General features: G+C 36.7%; 1 protein-coding gene across 2 annotated transcripts in view; it reads right to left on the reverse strand.

Annotated features, from left to right (window-relative positions):
* DROSHA (drosha ribonuclease III) overlaps window positions 1-15,841 on the reverse strand; it is a 69,247-nt gene that overhangs the window by 37,096 nt on the left and 16,310 nt on the right. The window contains exons 10-15 of one of the 2 annotated variants that reach the window (XM_035567233.2): window positions 14,107-14,178; window positions 12,521-12,602; window positions 11,219-11,293; window positions 7,623-7,792; window positions 3,621-3,745; window positions 859-958 (exon numbers count right to left, since the gene is read on the reverse strand). In XM_035567233.2, coding sequence (XP_035423126.1) covers window positions 859-958; window positions 3,621-3,745; window positions 7,623-7,792; window positions 11,219-11,293; window positions 12,521-12,602; window positions 14,107-14,178 — 624 coding nt within the window. The remainder of the gene's footprint in view (window positions 1-858; window positions 959-3,620; window positions 3,746-7,622; window positions 7,793-11,218; window positions 11,294-12,520; window positions 12,603-14,106; window positions 14,179-15,841) is intronic. The other variant, XM_035567234.2, reaches the window with a different exon arrangement.

The raw sequence follows: 15,841 nt of genomic DNA on the forward strand, positions 1-15,841 counted from the left end.
TACAGCTACCATAACTACGGACACAGAATTAGCAAATTAGAGGCAATTAAAATAATGGCCTGGCTTTTTAATAAATAAAAACACACCACCATCCATCCTGTACCAAAGAAGTTAATTTCTCCTCTATTAATTATTTATATAAGTTGTCCAATGTAGAGTGCCCGATAGACAAGTCACCAGACAAATGCAAAGCTTCAGTATAAAATCTTAGATGATGGATACCTTAGAGCAGGCTACTTTTGTCTACACGTAGGTGACTATTTTTCTAATTTTAATTCCCAATTGGTTGAGCATTTACACTTTGGAATTGCTTATTGCTCATCACTCTGGGGGAAAAAATATTCATACACACGCCTATCATTAAATATTATTAAGAACAACCAGATTATCCCAACTGTTTAAGGTGTTCTGTCTACCACTCAAAGATCTTAAGGAATTCACTGAGATAGCCTAATAAATTAGTTTAAACCTATGCACAAGCGTGACAGTTTTAATCTCAAAAGAGGAATATTTAAAATTATGAGATGCTTAAAAGAGCATTCTGAAATGAAAAGTCCTTCTTTATGCTAATCCTGAAGCCATTAAAGGCAAGGGCTGTAAAGAAGTTATGGTTCCACAAAGATCATTTCTGTAATTGGATAAAAAAAACTTGAAGTAGTATGAGAGTTGCATAAAAGGAAAAAATGAAAAAATCCATTCACTAACAAGAAAAGATAAAAATAAAATCTGTATTAACAGCCTCAGAAGAAAACCTTTTGTGAAGGATTTCTATTGTTTCCATAAAAAGGGCACTTATACAGCTTCACTCCATCCTGAATTACAGTGCCCAATTATCAGATATGGGAAGGCCCAGCATACCTCTCTCTGTGATAATTTCTGTTTATCAGCCTGTTTGACTTTGGGACTGTTAGCCAGCAGGTGACGCAGCTTCACATAACTCTTCCACAGCTTTTGGTATCTGAAGGACAAAACCAGAAAACAAGTATTTTAGTTGATACAACAGAAGCGTCTTGCAGTTTGGCCTTCTGAATTCACATAGACACGGATAATCTACAAGTATCTTTTTGCTCAAAAAATCTCAAAGCATTTTCCAAGAAAGGTGACAGCATCCCTACAGTTGCTATTGATGCAGACACAGCAGCATAGAGGAGGCATCAGGGTGCAATGTGAGGTGAACAGCAAAGCTCAGGGGAGAACACAGGTCTCCCAGATACCCACCCATCCTCACCAAAAGGCCACCTCTGCCTGCTGAAAAGACTTCCCCATAGTGCAACATCTCAATTCAGGCAGAAGACTCCCTCTTCTGCATAAGATTCCCCTGTTGCTCACTGAGAAGTATTAACATTTTCCAAGAAGTGTCTGTCCTTACACTGGCTGAAACATTTTAATGAAGCACATGAAGAGAAGGCCTACGAGTCACAAGCAACACAAGCATTCTGTGAATAGTGAAATGAAGCTTCTGTTCATGCACTACAGGAACGGAAACTAAAAGCCAAGTTTTCTGTGGCTAGTTCATACATAAGGTTCCTGGTTTTTACCCAACCATCTTGCCTACTTGCATTTTGGGATGGTCTAGTTAGACATTAATTTAGGCAACAGATTTTTTTTTCCTCAGTGGAAGCCCCTCTGTTATCTAGCACTGATTTCCACAAAAGAGGATATTTAAGCCCCAAAATGAGAACTTAAGACTATCAAGTAAAATATATGTTTTCCTATTAATATCACTGGAAACAACTGTGTTACTGGAGTTATGTTTGAGAAATAATAAATAGATGACAATATGACAAAAGTTCTGTATTAGAACCTCACGAAGAAAACATACTACAGGAAATTTTTTCCTGGGCATTATATGTGCAGGAAACACATGCACCAGAGTTAAGCCTGAGTTATGATGACACCAGAGGTCTTCCAAAAAAAAATGTTTTGTTACTTTTATCAAAGAACACCATGTAAATTCTCCAAGCAGCTCTAGGAAAGAAAAAAGAGCCATGGAAATCTTAAAGAAAGTTAAAACATAAAACATTGGATTAGTAATCTCTGTGGGTTTTTATTGTTTTCAATTAAGAAATTCAGCATCAAAATAGAAGTGTTTTTTACATTCTTATCTAATTATTTTCTTCTTATGGTTAAAAAAAACCTAAAGGACAATGAGATAAAAAGTCGTGCCCAGAGCCAAAAAGAAAGTATGTTACTGTCTGGGTAAGCACCGACTCTTCCCACCCCTGAGACTTATCTGCAATTAACATGCAAGTTTAAGTTCACATATCAGCTTTTTCCCCATTCTCAACTTATCAAAGTTAATAAAAAGAGGTCAATATTGTGCAGAATTTCACAAAATCTGTAACACTAAGTCACAAGCCTTTCAGACTAAGAAGGTATAATTTGCTCTAAATAAAAGAGCACTCCTATACACATCCTTGACAACCACAGTGAAAACACTAAGGTAAAAAAATTGCTGATGATACAAAAGTACTCAGAATATTAAATCTAAAATCCCCAAACAATTGTACAAGAATGTGTGTCATACATGCGCACTGGAATAACTGGGCCTCAAAACTGCAGGTGAAATTCAATGTCGTTAAATAGCACTGATCAGTAAGAGGAAAGAGCCAACCTTAACTATACATGCACAAGAGATGGGCTCTATTCTCTGTCATCATTCAGAAAACAGACCTGTGAATCATTGGAAGAATTCCCTGAAAGTGTCATAAGGTACAAAAACTTCTAGACTTCTAGAATAAAACCCAGCAATTACTTTTATGCCACTATACAAATCCATAATGAAACAGTATTCCCTGCTCTGCATGAAGTTCTGCTTCCCTCTTCACTCTGTTCCTATACCTGTAAGGATAGGAAAGGTACATGCAAAAGTAGTGAATGCAAAATCTCCCAAGCTAAAAGAAGCAGACAGACTCAACCCTTTAAGTCATAAAAAAAAAGATGAAGAAGGATATGACAGAGAAACATAAGCATCATGAAGAAAGAAAACAGGAAATGGCTACATTATACGTTACTAGATGTAAGACCTGGAGAGCATCTAATCAAGTCATGTAGATGCTCCGAAGAAAAAAGAAATTCAATCTTTTTTTTTAATATAATGTACAACAGCACTCAGAAAGTGATTACCTGGAATCTTCTTCCTGTCAGTACACTAAGAAGGTTCAAGCAGTGATTTGAGAAATTTACAAAAGGTAGGTTCACTCAGGCCTGCTAAACAAAATGATCTAAACATGGCCTCTAGCTCACAACTCCACATACTGCAGAGCCTGAGGAAGGATGTGTTTTCCTTCTTTCCTGTTAATACTATTCTCTGGGGGAAAAACAAACAAACAAACAAAAAAAAACAACCCACAACTGACTTCTCAGAGAAATAATACAGAGCTAGACCTTTGGTCTGACTTAAAGCTGTTCTTGCATGTGCATGCACGTTTACTTCAGAAGATCCTGAATTAATCCAGAAGAAATTACACCTCATTCTCTAATTCACAAAAGCTAGTGTCCAATACCATAAGCACTAAGCTTTGTATTGGACTTGATAAGCACAAAAACAAGCCCTATTTAAGTCACAAATGACAACGTTAATGAGTTTCTGAATGAAGATGGAAGGAAAAGCATCTTACTGAGGATCTCCAGCGTAGCTGAGTTGAGCAGGTCGTATCCCAAAGTGGACAATAATGGGGAAAGTAATTACATCAGGATTGAATTGTTCGCGGTCCAGTTGATCAATACGAACTGAGCTGGGTTTCTAGGAAAAAAACAAAATATACCTAATTGACAACAGTTCCATGGAAAATTTATTGCCTCTAGCCCACACTGTCCAGGAACCATGAAGCAGCAATATTCCAAGCTTATTAAAATACACGTAAAACTAATCATTTATATTATAATCAATATTTGGCGATGGCAATGACTGAAACAAAGTTAATTAACTTAGCTCTCCCAGCGAAAAAAGGGAAGACTATTTTCATTTTGCAAGTTAGAAAATCTACAGTTTTATTATTTCTGAGAACCTAAAGCAGCTTTCTTCGGTTGAGCATCATACTGGAAATAAAATCAGGATTAGCATTCTGGCATTCAGGCTCCCCCAAGCCTGAGCACTTCTCTAAGATCAGGTTACCTCTCTGATTTAGTTCTTTTCCTTATTTCCCAGTGTAAGTGCAGAAATTATTAGATCAAATCACACAGACTAAGTGATATAAAAAATTTAAAAAGCATCATGCTACTCTTAGAAAAGGCTCCCAAGCTGATGCATATAATGAGGAATACAGTTTTGTATATTAAGGAGACTTTTGTCCTTTTTACATTTCAAAACAGAAGGGTTTTTTTTAGTTAAAAAGGACAGCATAAGAGAAAGTGACTTTCATTTCACCTTTAAAAATGCAGAAAATGAGTTATTACACATCGTTGTAGATGACATGCTGCTTACAGAGCTCTTGATCACCCATCTAACATTAAAAAAAAAAACTCGGTTGAAGTTGCAGTTTGTCTCCAAGTAAATATTTTCTCCATTATCTTCCAAGCTGCTTTGTTATGTGCCTGCTTACTCCCCACTTTGCAATCAGATGTATGAAGCCGATACTTTCTGCTTGTCTAAGGTTTCAGAAAAAGGGCATTACTTCTAGTTACCTGCACCTCAAAACTTCTAATTCAGCACTGTGAATTTCTCAAAGACAAGTTTCAGAGTTACAAGAACAGCTCCCACCATTCTCTTCACAAAACAATAAAAATTGTGTCAAGAACAAAGCTTTCACCCTTCAAACCACCTTTGAAGAACTGTTCACAGGAATCATTTTCTGCATGGATAAGCAAAGCCTATTCTAGAAATGAAGGCAAACCTCCTCAGGTGGCAAAACTTCCAATCTATTCTAAAAAAGAAGATTACCTAAAACTTGGACTTTCAGATAGAAAAACATTTTCCAAGGGAAAAATACTTATCAGCTTCCCTTTGGGTATGATGACAGAACATAGCTACATCTTCCCATTAAAAAAAAAGTTGCTCATGCTGGCAAGTTGAAAAGAGATGAAAAAGGGTTTCCCCACAGCACTTCCAATAAAAGAGGAACAGGACAGTAAAATCTAATGAAAAACAGGAACGATTTCTAGCAGGTATAAAGTAGATCTCTAATCCAGAGCTGAAATTCCCGAGGTTTTGTGAGTTTTGCAGAAAGACAAATTGAAAAGCTTCATTTTTTTTTTTTAAACTTGACACAAGTTGCTTGCTGTCCCGTTCTCCCCCTGCCCCCTTAACATTAGGAATGAGGAAATGAGGAACTCCCCCCCACCCTCTTTTCTTTAAGAAAGCAGCCTTGCTTCACAACAATTCCTCTGAGAATCAGGAAGGCAAAATATGGTTAACGGAACACGTAACAATAAGTATATTGAATATACTGATTTATGTTAAGACTACAGGCAATATTTTCCTATATGTTCCACATTCTAGACATGCGAAGATAATGCAGATATAGTATAAAAGTATGTTAAAAATATATGGATTTGTACTGGCAGAAAAAGCAGCAGCATTTTAAAAGAGTGAAGTATTAAAAAGGATTAAAATCTGAACATTTAAATCTCTTCCAATACAAATTTTTACTGAACTAATGAAGAACTATGAATAAATTACTTTTAAATAACGGTGAGCTATTTATTGGTAGTTGTTAAATGGGACATATGCCTATCAATTCCCCCATCATACATATATACACCTCATTTTAAAAAAGAAAATACATAGACAGTCTTTTCACAAGAGAAATTATTTCTGAAGTGACATTGTGGAGGAGAGCAGCAAAATAAAATTTAGTGGTTTTACTTTGTCGTGTCAAATGCATAAAATTGAATTTAAAAGTTGTCTTTTACTAAAACAGTTTCACATTGTCTCTGTTAGAACTGTTTCATCTTCTAACATTGTAAAATGCACAGAAAACACTTTCACACCATTTTTCACTTTCATTGTCAATAGAATATGCTGCAATGAACAGAAAAAAATCCACAAACTAAGAAAAAAATCTTTGCAATCTTGAGAGAAAAACATGTTCCAAGGATGACATTATAACATGACAACGTTTCAAAGTGTCGCAGATTTCCTTTATGCTTACATATTTTGATGTCCACACACATCTTTAAAAACATCTTGTAGAACACAAAGTTTGTCAATAAAAATCATGGGAAATCAAAGTTAACGCTACCACTCAAACTGTGTTGCCTTCTGCATGAAGGCATTTAGTTTTTTGAGTGGTGCACAAAAGGAGCATATAGACATACCCTCATGCTAAAGAAAAAAGAGCAAGCTTTCAGCTAGCTGAAGTCAGCATATCATCAGCCAAACCACTGAAGATATGTCATTAAGATGCTGAAAACATGCATACTACCAAGTACTCTGTATCACAGAAACCACAGGCAATGTTAAATTAAGCAATTAAGGCTAACAATTTATATTACAAGGTTCTACCTTCATTTTAACCACCTCCAGCAGAACTCTCAGTATGGAAAGTCCATGTGTTCTGTATTTCATACTCCCACACATGGTCTTATTTTCCTCAGTGTAGGAAGTTTTAGCCAGAAAAAAACACTCAATGAAATGAAGGGGAAAATAATCTGATAAATTATGATTAACTTAAGGTAATTTACTAAATGTAATGCTGTCGTACTTAAAAACAGAGGCTTGAAATATATATATCTAGAAGGGTGTCATGGCTTCAGTCTTGGAACAGATTCTTCAGTCAGCACACAAAGCTACCCTTTAAGCACGATTCCAATTCATTTTTTTCCTCTCACATGTTGTGCAATAAAGGTGGAAAATGAAGTTAGAGAAAGGAAGGTCTTACAACATAGAAAGTTGCATGGCAGTTTAAAATGTGAGGTCTAAAACATGCCCATTACTGAGATACCATCTTTGTGATGCTGGCCAAACCATGCAAACAGAAGTCCGCAGTTTTTAGTGGACATCATGTAATTCTTGTGTCCCACATTTCTTAAGTACAAAATTTAGAAAAATGGATCAAATCTGCATACATATGGGATTTGAAAGAAGCTGAGAACTTATGCTTTAAATGCTAACCAGAAATTAAGGCCATTTAGGTTTCAAGTTTGTCACTGGAAATTAATAGTTTTGTTCAATTTTGTTCGCAAAATTTTTCGTTGTGAAAGCAGCATAAAAAATGATGGGGGGTGGAGAAAGCACAGAGGCAGAAACTTTTCTATACTCAGGGCAGAATCTATAGAGAGTATATTAAACAGAGCTAGGGAATCAAAAGAGGAACATGAAAGAAAATAGCAAATAATTACTAATTCTCTGGTTCTGTGAAAACAGAACAAGATCATGCACCAAGACTGCTTGAGAAAATATGAAAGCAGAGGAGAAAGTTACTATTTCCTATACTTAAAACATAGCTATTCCTTTTAGTGTACACATTGAAACAGTGCTTCCCTGGAAACCAGCCTTTTGGTAGCGCAGCATATGGTACATATCTCCCCAGGGTTGGAACAAGTCAGTAAACTGTTCCTATAGCAATCTGCAACTGCCACTGGTCAACTTTGCCCTTTCCAATTCAGACTGTAGCAGACTCCCCGAAACAAGAGATGCACACGTCATTGGCTTGTTAATGAATCAGAATTATTTGTTCTACCATGCCAGGGCTGGTGACAATCATCCCTTTGCATTCTTCTGCATATTTCTGCCATTCCAGCTCTTCCCACTGAAGCATGTTGGCAATCTCTTCTTCAGGCACCAGAGCTTTATTGCATCGTAACAAGTAGAGAAGAATCTGATGCATTGATAGTACTTCTTTTCCTCCATCTTAAAAACATAAATAAAATGCATTTCAGTTATTCAGTCCTAAAGCACAAGGGAAAGAAAATATGCAGCACATAAAATATTCAGATGAGAAAAATAAAATGCAAAATGTTTAAGCAACTTGACAAATAAGAAGGCAAATGTTTTAGTGATGAATAGTACACATGCATAAACACTTCTTTGCTAAACTGGAAGCAATAACGTTAACAGTAGCAAGAATAACAGTTTCATCTTACTGAATGCTGAAGTTTCTAACTCGCCTGAAAAACTTCTAAATGAGGAGGCAGAACAAATCAGCTACATTGTCCATTGACGTCTCCCTTTTCACACTTATCATCCCTTTTACAACACAAGTTAAAAAGCCTTTAGGCATTTATGCAGTTTTTTTAATGAACACTCAAAATTTTACAGGATCCTTCTGGATGAATGTAGTAAGTTATCCTTGTATATTGAATTTATCTATAGTGCTTACGTGCTGCACCTGCAGTAATGAAGGGTAAAGAGCCTTATGCTGTCTTCTGTCACTAAATGAATCGAGCATGTGTGAAAACTGCTAAATACTTCTGAGACCCCTGGAAACATGCACAGCAAAGGCTGCTTGCAAGGAATTAACACAGTATAATACACATCTGACCAGGTCCAGTAAGTCAGATATAGATGTTAACAGCAAAAGGTAAGTGATAGTCCTGACAGACCACCACTCAGAAGACACTGTCTGTTCATACAATCCAATCCAAGTTGGAAGGGACCTGCAGGGATCATTGGGTCCAACTCCTGGGTCCCCAGAGGATCACCCAAAAAAATCAGACCACGTGTCTGAGAGCACTGTCCAAATGTTTCTTGAACTCCAGCAGGTTGGGTGCTGTGACCACTGCCCTGGGGGGCCCGTCCCAGTGCCCGACCACCCTCTGGGTGAAGAACCTTATATCCAGCCTGAACCACCCCAATTCAAACTCAAAATTAAAACACTTTAGCCGTGTGTCTTCCTTCTTACTCATGTGAACAGACACACCGAATTTGAAAGAAGGAGGTCAGAGAGATTTGTACCAAAACCAGGGGTTAAACTCCAGTTATGCATCTTCAAGTTTCATCCCCTCAGAAGTATAAACATTCATTTCGCTCCCTAAGGGAAGCAAGATCATTACAGTCCTGCCACAGAGTACACTATTACTATACACACAATAAGGAATAGAAAAAGTAAAGCTTTCAAGTGATATGAGAATAATGCCACAGTACAAGGAATGTGATTCCAGGCACACACGAAGAGCCTTGCAGAACCGCAATGTACAGCAGCGCTGTGCAAGACGTCTCCCACAAGACGTGCAAGGGAACAAGCACTCCTCCTACTCTAGCTAGGATTGCAGCACTGTACTTTAACAGGAAAGATGAAAAGGAATAGTATAACTTGACCTGTTCGAATAATTAACCTCATTCAAGCTCTAAGAATCTAAAATGGGTAAAACATACCCCAAACCTCAATGGAAACAGAAAATATTTCTGAATAGCTACAGAGACATTTTTAAAATTTTCCTTCAAATTAAAGAGGGTCTCAATTTGCAAGACTTTTGTCTTTGTTTCAGTGACTGCTGGCTATGGGCTGCATCTTGCATAACAATATGAACTAGTTGACAGTGTGTAGCCTTACACACTGAAGACTGTACAGGAAGAACAGGTTTTTATAGACAGCTGTGCCAAATAGTAGTAGTTCAGAGACCTGACTTTTCTTGGGTCAAAACATGCAGTTGAAAACAGTTTTCTATCATTTTAATCTTCAATATATTCTTCATCAAAAATCTATGACAAAATCCAATACAGCTGCTATTCTGCATGTTATACACCTTTGGCACTCAGCAAACCTGACATGATTATCTCAAAGCTCAGAGCTACCTCAAGGCCTGTCTCTAAGTTTCCCACATAGAAAATCTGACATCCTAAACTTCACGTTTTTAGACCATGTTAGAAAGATAAGAAGGAAAAGTAGGGGGAAATGGGAAATCACCAATTCATTTCTATCTTTAAGGAGGCAGTTGATGGATGCATGGAGAGATCTTTTGCACCAGTGTATCATTACCTTTGAATAGACACAAATAATGTACCACAAACACCTGAAGGAAAATGGATTCCCATTTTCTGGAAATTAAAAATCTCAAGAACATACATAAAATGTATACTTCATGAAAAATATATTTAGCATAAAGATTCTAGAAGGTAACTACATATGTAGAAGCATCAGGAAAAATACATTTTTAGGAAGAGTTAGAGGGCTGGGAACCTTACAAAGGAGTCACACAGGAATACATGTTAGAGAGACTTATCTCTCCCTGTCAATAAACAATCCTACAGTGCAGAAAGAGCTGACTTCAAAACTAAAACAAATCAGAGTATAAAAACCCCAAAGTAACTGGAAAACACCCTTGAGCTACACAATCCAGGCAGGTCAAACTTGTTCTCATTTTGTGATGAGGTCAAGTTAATCAGCCACATGTGGCTTGATGGCTTATTTTGTAAATTGCTTCAGCAGAACCAAATCAATGTTTGCTAGCAAGCCTCAGAGCTCTGCTTCTGATTGAATAGTGTTGTGTATCCAGGAAGGAACAACAATTAGAAACATAGTAATCTAGCCATCAGTACTCTCCACAGTAGCAAGCCAAACCTCATTTAGCTGAAGCTATAATTAATATCACAACGAAGTTCCAAAGCCCAAAGCAGAGAGCACCTCCAGGCCACGGCCGTCCTGACGTAGGCTGTGCCACATCTCATCTGCACTCTCAGTTAAGCAGCTGAGCACATCCTCCTTTCCACACAACCCTCCTGGAACAGTCTCTGACAGAATCTCAGCAGGACACATTTTCTGTGGAGCCATGACATTTATGTCAACTGAAAGTCTGTCCTACTATCTTCGGATGTGTTAAATGCTTGTAAAAGCTGTTCACTCAAACTGAGCACAACTCTCCACACGAGCTTGTCCTTGGCTGGCAGGCTGGGGTTGAATTGCACTGGAATGGTGTTTTTCTGTCTTTCACTGTTTGCTGCAAGGTCTCAGCTTACATTAAGATAAAAGAAAGAAGGAAACAAAGCAACCTGTGCTCAGGAGTGTCAAGCTTGCTGACCCTCAAAACTGCACATCAATGATTTCCATGTAATTGCATGACATGCATCCTGAAGAGCAGAAGGGACATGAAATTCAGTTTCATATGTGAGAATAAATAATAGCACTACCCAAACCCCACAGCTCCATCACAGGACACGTCAAGAAGGACCCAGCACTGCCTACAGTCCCACATGGCAGACAAAAGCTGGATGCAAGACCTGGCCTGTCTATCACAGTACTGGTGCTGAGTAAACTATGCACAGCATTAGTGAGTATGAAAGACTTCAGATGGAAGCACCAGATCAACGTGCAATGCATGGAAAATCTTACTACATTACCTGGAAGAAACCTCACAAATCGTGGCATGAAGTGAAATCTGGGGCAGGAAATAGCATCATCTTCAAGTGAAGGTCCTTAAAGATGCAAAAACACATAGAAAATTAATGAACAGCAACATATTTACAAAAGAAAATAAAGGAAGCCTTGCCTCAGATTAAATCAATGAACAATGATTACATTTGATAGGGCTTAAGTTTGACAGAAAAGTATCAAAATGCTTAGAGGAACAGAGTAGCAACTTCTAATAAAATCATCCATGTGGACAAAATCAAACGAAATTGAAATATCTTAAAAAAAAATCTAAAACACATACTACTCTATTTAAAACAGTGATACAGGGGAAAAAATCTGTTTTATAGCTAATCTACATCAGTCTTGTAGACACAAACACTAGTTTTTGATTAGCGGTTTGTGTTTTTTTATCTTGTTACAACAAATGTAACACAGAAATTTCCATGATGCTGTTTTGTGTTTTTCCTTTCCTATTTCATTATCCAAAGCTTTACATGAAAACAAGAACAGTAAGTACCTGGCATTAAAACAAAAAATTAAAATCAAAACCAGGGATATGAAACATTACAATTTGAGTACATTTAGCCAAAGAAGGCTACACAAAACATAGTTAAACAAAGGAGCGTACAAGTTTCATACAAGTGCAGAGTGCCTCTCTGTAGACAAAGAGAAGACAACAAAACACACCTACAGATTCTGAAATGAAGTTCCTTTGAAATCCTCTTGTTTTCTTTTAGACCAAGGGAAGGATTATTCCTGAAATTCTCCTTTGTCAGTCTTCATAGGAACACATTTTCATCTTTCCAAGTTCAAAACAATCAGCTATAATAACTTACCCTTCTATGGCTGTCTGTATGACACTGCTTTGTAAGCTGACTGCAGAGAAATACTGCCTGAGTAATTATTTGTTAGCTTACAAAAACAGAGGATAGTTTACCTGACACCTTACACATGACAATGCCATACACACAACGCTGTAATATGAAACAAGCAATAATAGTTACTATTCAATTAAAACATTTGTTTGGATTAAGGAAGAAATTTATTTTTCTGTGAGAATATAATGCATGACTTTTGCATTTTTGATATAACCCACAATAATGAATCTTAATAAGTTTCAACTTCTTGAAGAAGAAAGTAGAAGTTTGTTACTCTCACTTAGTACAGCATTTGACTATTATTGAGACCACTCCCCACTTTTTTCTTTCTTTTAAAAAGAACATAGCAAAACAGACCTATTTACTAAAGCTGCTACTATTTTTGTATTTTTTCCAGTAAGTATAAGTTACCTTTAAGATTCCAGTCATAGAGCTCCAAAATATCTTTGAATAGATAAGAAGAGAACAGCTCAAGACCTTTCACACAAAAATTCTACGAAAAAGAAAACACGCAAAACAAGCTTATAATTACATAGTACTGGAATTAAGATAATGCCACTAACAGATAGCATCTTCATATTTGTCAACTTCTAGACATTGTCCTTTGGAAAGTATTAATGCATCTCTAATCATTTACTGTAACACAGAGGTCTCTTCAGAAAAAAAACTGTCAAGAAAGCATTGTAATGAAGATTTTTTGTGCAATGTCCAAATCCACTCTATAGGCAGAAGTTACGAATCTCATAATTCACCTTGCAACAAAACCCTTTCACTTGAGTAAGCTAAGCAGATAATATTTCTGAGAAGGATCTTTCATAATTCCCTTTTTCCTACATGTTCATATTAAAAGCTTAAAAATCACCATCTGTGGTATCATGATCACTTCTTCCATAGCAACAAATCAGTACAATGCAAATAGAGATTATGACCTTAACACCCAGCAGGAAAGGGGAAAAAAGTTCTTGCTCATCAAGTAGGAAAGCAGCTCCTCCAAAAGCAAAGAGCTTTCAGTCAAAAGTGAAAGAACCATTGCTTTGAAAAGCCTTTCTAAACAAATTCGGGACAGGATAATATAAGTTGTACATGTATAAAGATGGCTATAAATTCCAAAGCCAACAACACAATCTTTCACAAGGGTGCATTAGGTAAAGATTGTTTAAAAGTACTGCGCGTTAGCAACCGGCAACTGACCGGGAGTCCAAAAAAATGTAAAATTCCCAAACTCACTCTGTGGCCGTTAATTGTTTTAGAAAAAGGTTGAGACAACACAGCAGATTCAGTAACAAAAAGTGAACTGCATCAATCACATTAATCTTACTGAGGAATCTCAGGGCTCTTGCATATATTTAGTTGCTGTTGAGCAAGAAAAAAAAGATAACTAGAAAGAAAGATGTAATTATGACTACAATACTGACCCTATCTTCGTAGTTAACATGCAGGGGTATTTCTGTGCTGCAGTGGAATAGCAGGTGTATGTAATTTACTTCACAAACTGGCTACACCGGTGATTAATTTGTCATAAACGGATTATGAACTGAATGCGCTTTGTTTGTATCCACAGGAAATTTGTTTTGGCAACAGCTTATATTAAGTATTGATAAGTGATCTTCAGAGCTTCACATTCAAGATTAAGTTTCAGCCCTGGCATTAGTTTATGTGGTCCTGGCAAACCAGCACCTCCACATGCCTGTCATCAACTGTAAAAGAAGGATAATGGCTATGTCAGCTCACAGATAAGAACATCTGACATATAACTTAAAATGAAAAGATGCTATGGGTATAAGCACTTCTTACTATTTGATTTTAATGTATGATAGCCTAGGCAGATGGATTTATGCTAGTACCTTTAAGTGCAAATTCCTTCCTTTTCAGCCATTCACTCTGAACACAGCCTGTCTCTGACCATCTCTTCACAAGATGGGATTCTGAAGAGTTTAATCCATTAAGCGTATCAACTCTTAACCCAGTCTGACTTTTTAACTAATTATCCTTCTTACCTCAGGCATCATCTCCTCAATAAAATGAATAGTATAGTCAATGTTAAATCTGATTACTTTACATAGAGGAATCTGGAAGGAAAAGAGATTCGGCATGAAAAGCTATACAGTGTCAAATGTACAGTTAATACAATTCTGAATGCAAAGGTATTACTGTCTGCTGAAAACGGCACTTACTAGAACAGCTGCTTAGTGAGATCACGCAAAGACAGGAACGCAAGCGCGTGCAAGAGAAGCAACAATTCTAACCTCCACCTCTGATAACACAGGGCTGACAGGAGGGATGGTAATGCAAGATTAAATAATGCCATCTACTGGAGATGAAGTTTTGTTTAGGAGAAAAAGCAAAGTTCAGTAAACCCACATCTGCTCTCCCTTGTAAAGTTGGAAGTGAATTTATTGTTGACAATACGTCAGATCAATACACTGACCTGAAGACAAGGTGTTTTTTTTTTTGTACACTGCCAATTCTTTTAGCTATACCATCCTAAAATATGTTGTTAAGTGGTGAAAACACAATGTAGGAATTTTCAGAATAAATGTACAGGATTATACAAATCTCATCCAATAAAAATTCCTAGAAGTTAACTCTTCAGGGGTTGCACTAAAATCAGTGGACTTAGAGGCACAGTGTTCTGCTTTCACCTTCTTGCTAAATCTTCTGCTAAAAACTTGATTGTTTGTCTACATTTCTGCTGATGGCATGATAAATGAGAAGCTACACCAAACAACCAAATACAAAAATGGCATTTCTAGGAAATGACACAAATCTTTCAATATTAAGTTTTGTGAATACAAAACAAAAAACTTTTAAAGTAAGATGTCCCATTGAAAATGTGAGAGGAAAACCTGTCACACTTAAATCGGTGGTTCTTTTAACAAAGTACACAGAGTGTTTTCTTACTTTCTAACATTCAAGCTCAACCAGAACAGGATGTGCTCAGAGAGTCAATAAGCTTGGTTATTTTTCTTGGTAACAAGAAAACAAGCTTTGGAGAGGTAACCATGACCAAAATCTCCACAAAATAAGAGTTCCACATACAAAAAAAAAAAAAAAAAAAAGCATAATAAAGGTGCATTTTTCTGGTTCTATAAAATTGCTGTGGCAGCTGTATTAAAGAATTTATAATTTCTCTTACGACTGTACAAACCATTTTCCCCTAATATCTGACTTTCTCAATTGTTACTGAACAATTGTAATAACAGAAGTAAGCCTTCCAACAGTTTGCAAGCTAAGACTTCATATTATACAAATCTGGTTCAAAGATGTTGGTGTTTGGACCTCTGTTTCTGCTACACTTTGTCATATTCCTTTTATCAAATACGTTCCAAAATGTCTGTCTCAAACAGCAGTTATGATGCCCCAAATCATCTCAGGATAGCAAGGCACTCTATTTCCAAACAGCTATGCCTGTTGGCAACAAGAACAAGCAGTATTGCTTTGTATTCAAGTCTGTAAAAATGAAATCATTTGCTGCTAATCATTTCCCCTAGTTAGGTTGAGAAATTCCAGTTTGATCCTGGCCTAAATGCACCTACTCTACAGTAATGTTCAATGTCTGCACTAACTGCTTGTGTCAGACAAGAAGAATTTTCCTTGTTCTCCATATAAAACAAGTATTTCTGTAACACTCTGCCTTCTGGTCATACAGTAGACATTAACGATAAAGGTGGCCTCTTTATCCTTTAAATAGAAGAAAAAAACATAACCGTTCCTTTTTTGCTCATTTGCAAA

The sequence above is a fragment of the Cygnus atratus genome, chromosome 2, assembly GCF_013377495.2.
Source record: "Cygnus atratus isolate AKBS03 ecotype Queensland, Australia chromosome 2, CAtr_DNAZoo_HiC_assembly, whole genome shotgun sequence".
Taxonomy (NCBI): domain Eukaryota; kingdom Metazoa; phylum Chordata; class Aves; order Anseriformes; family Anatidae; genus Cygnus; species Cygnus atratus.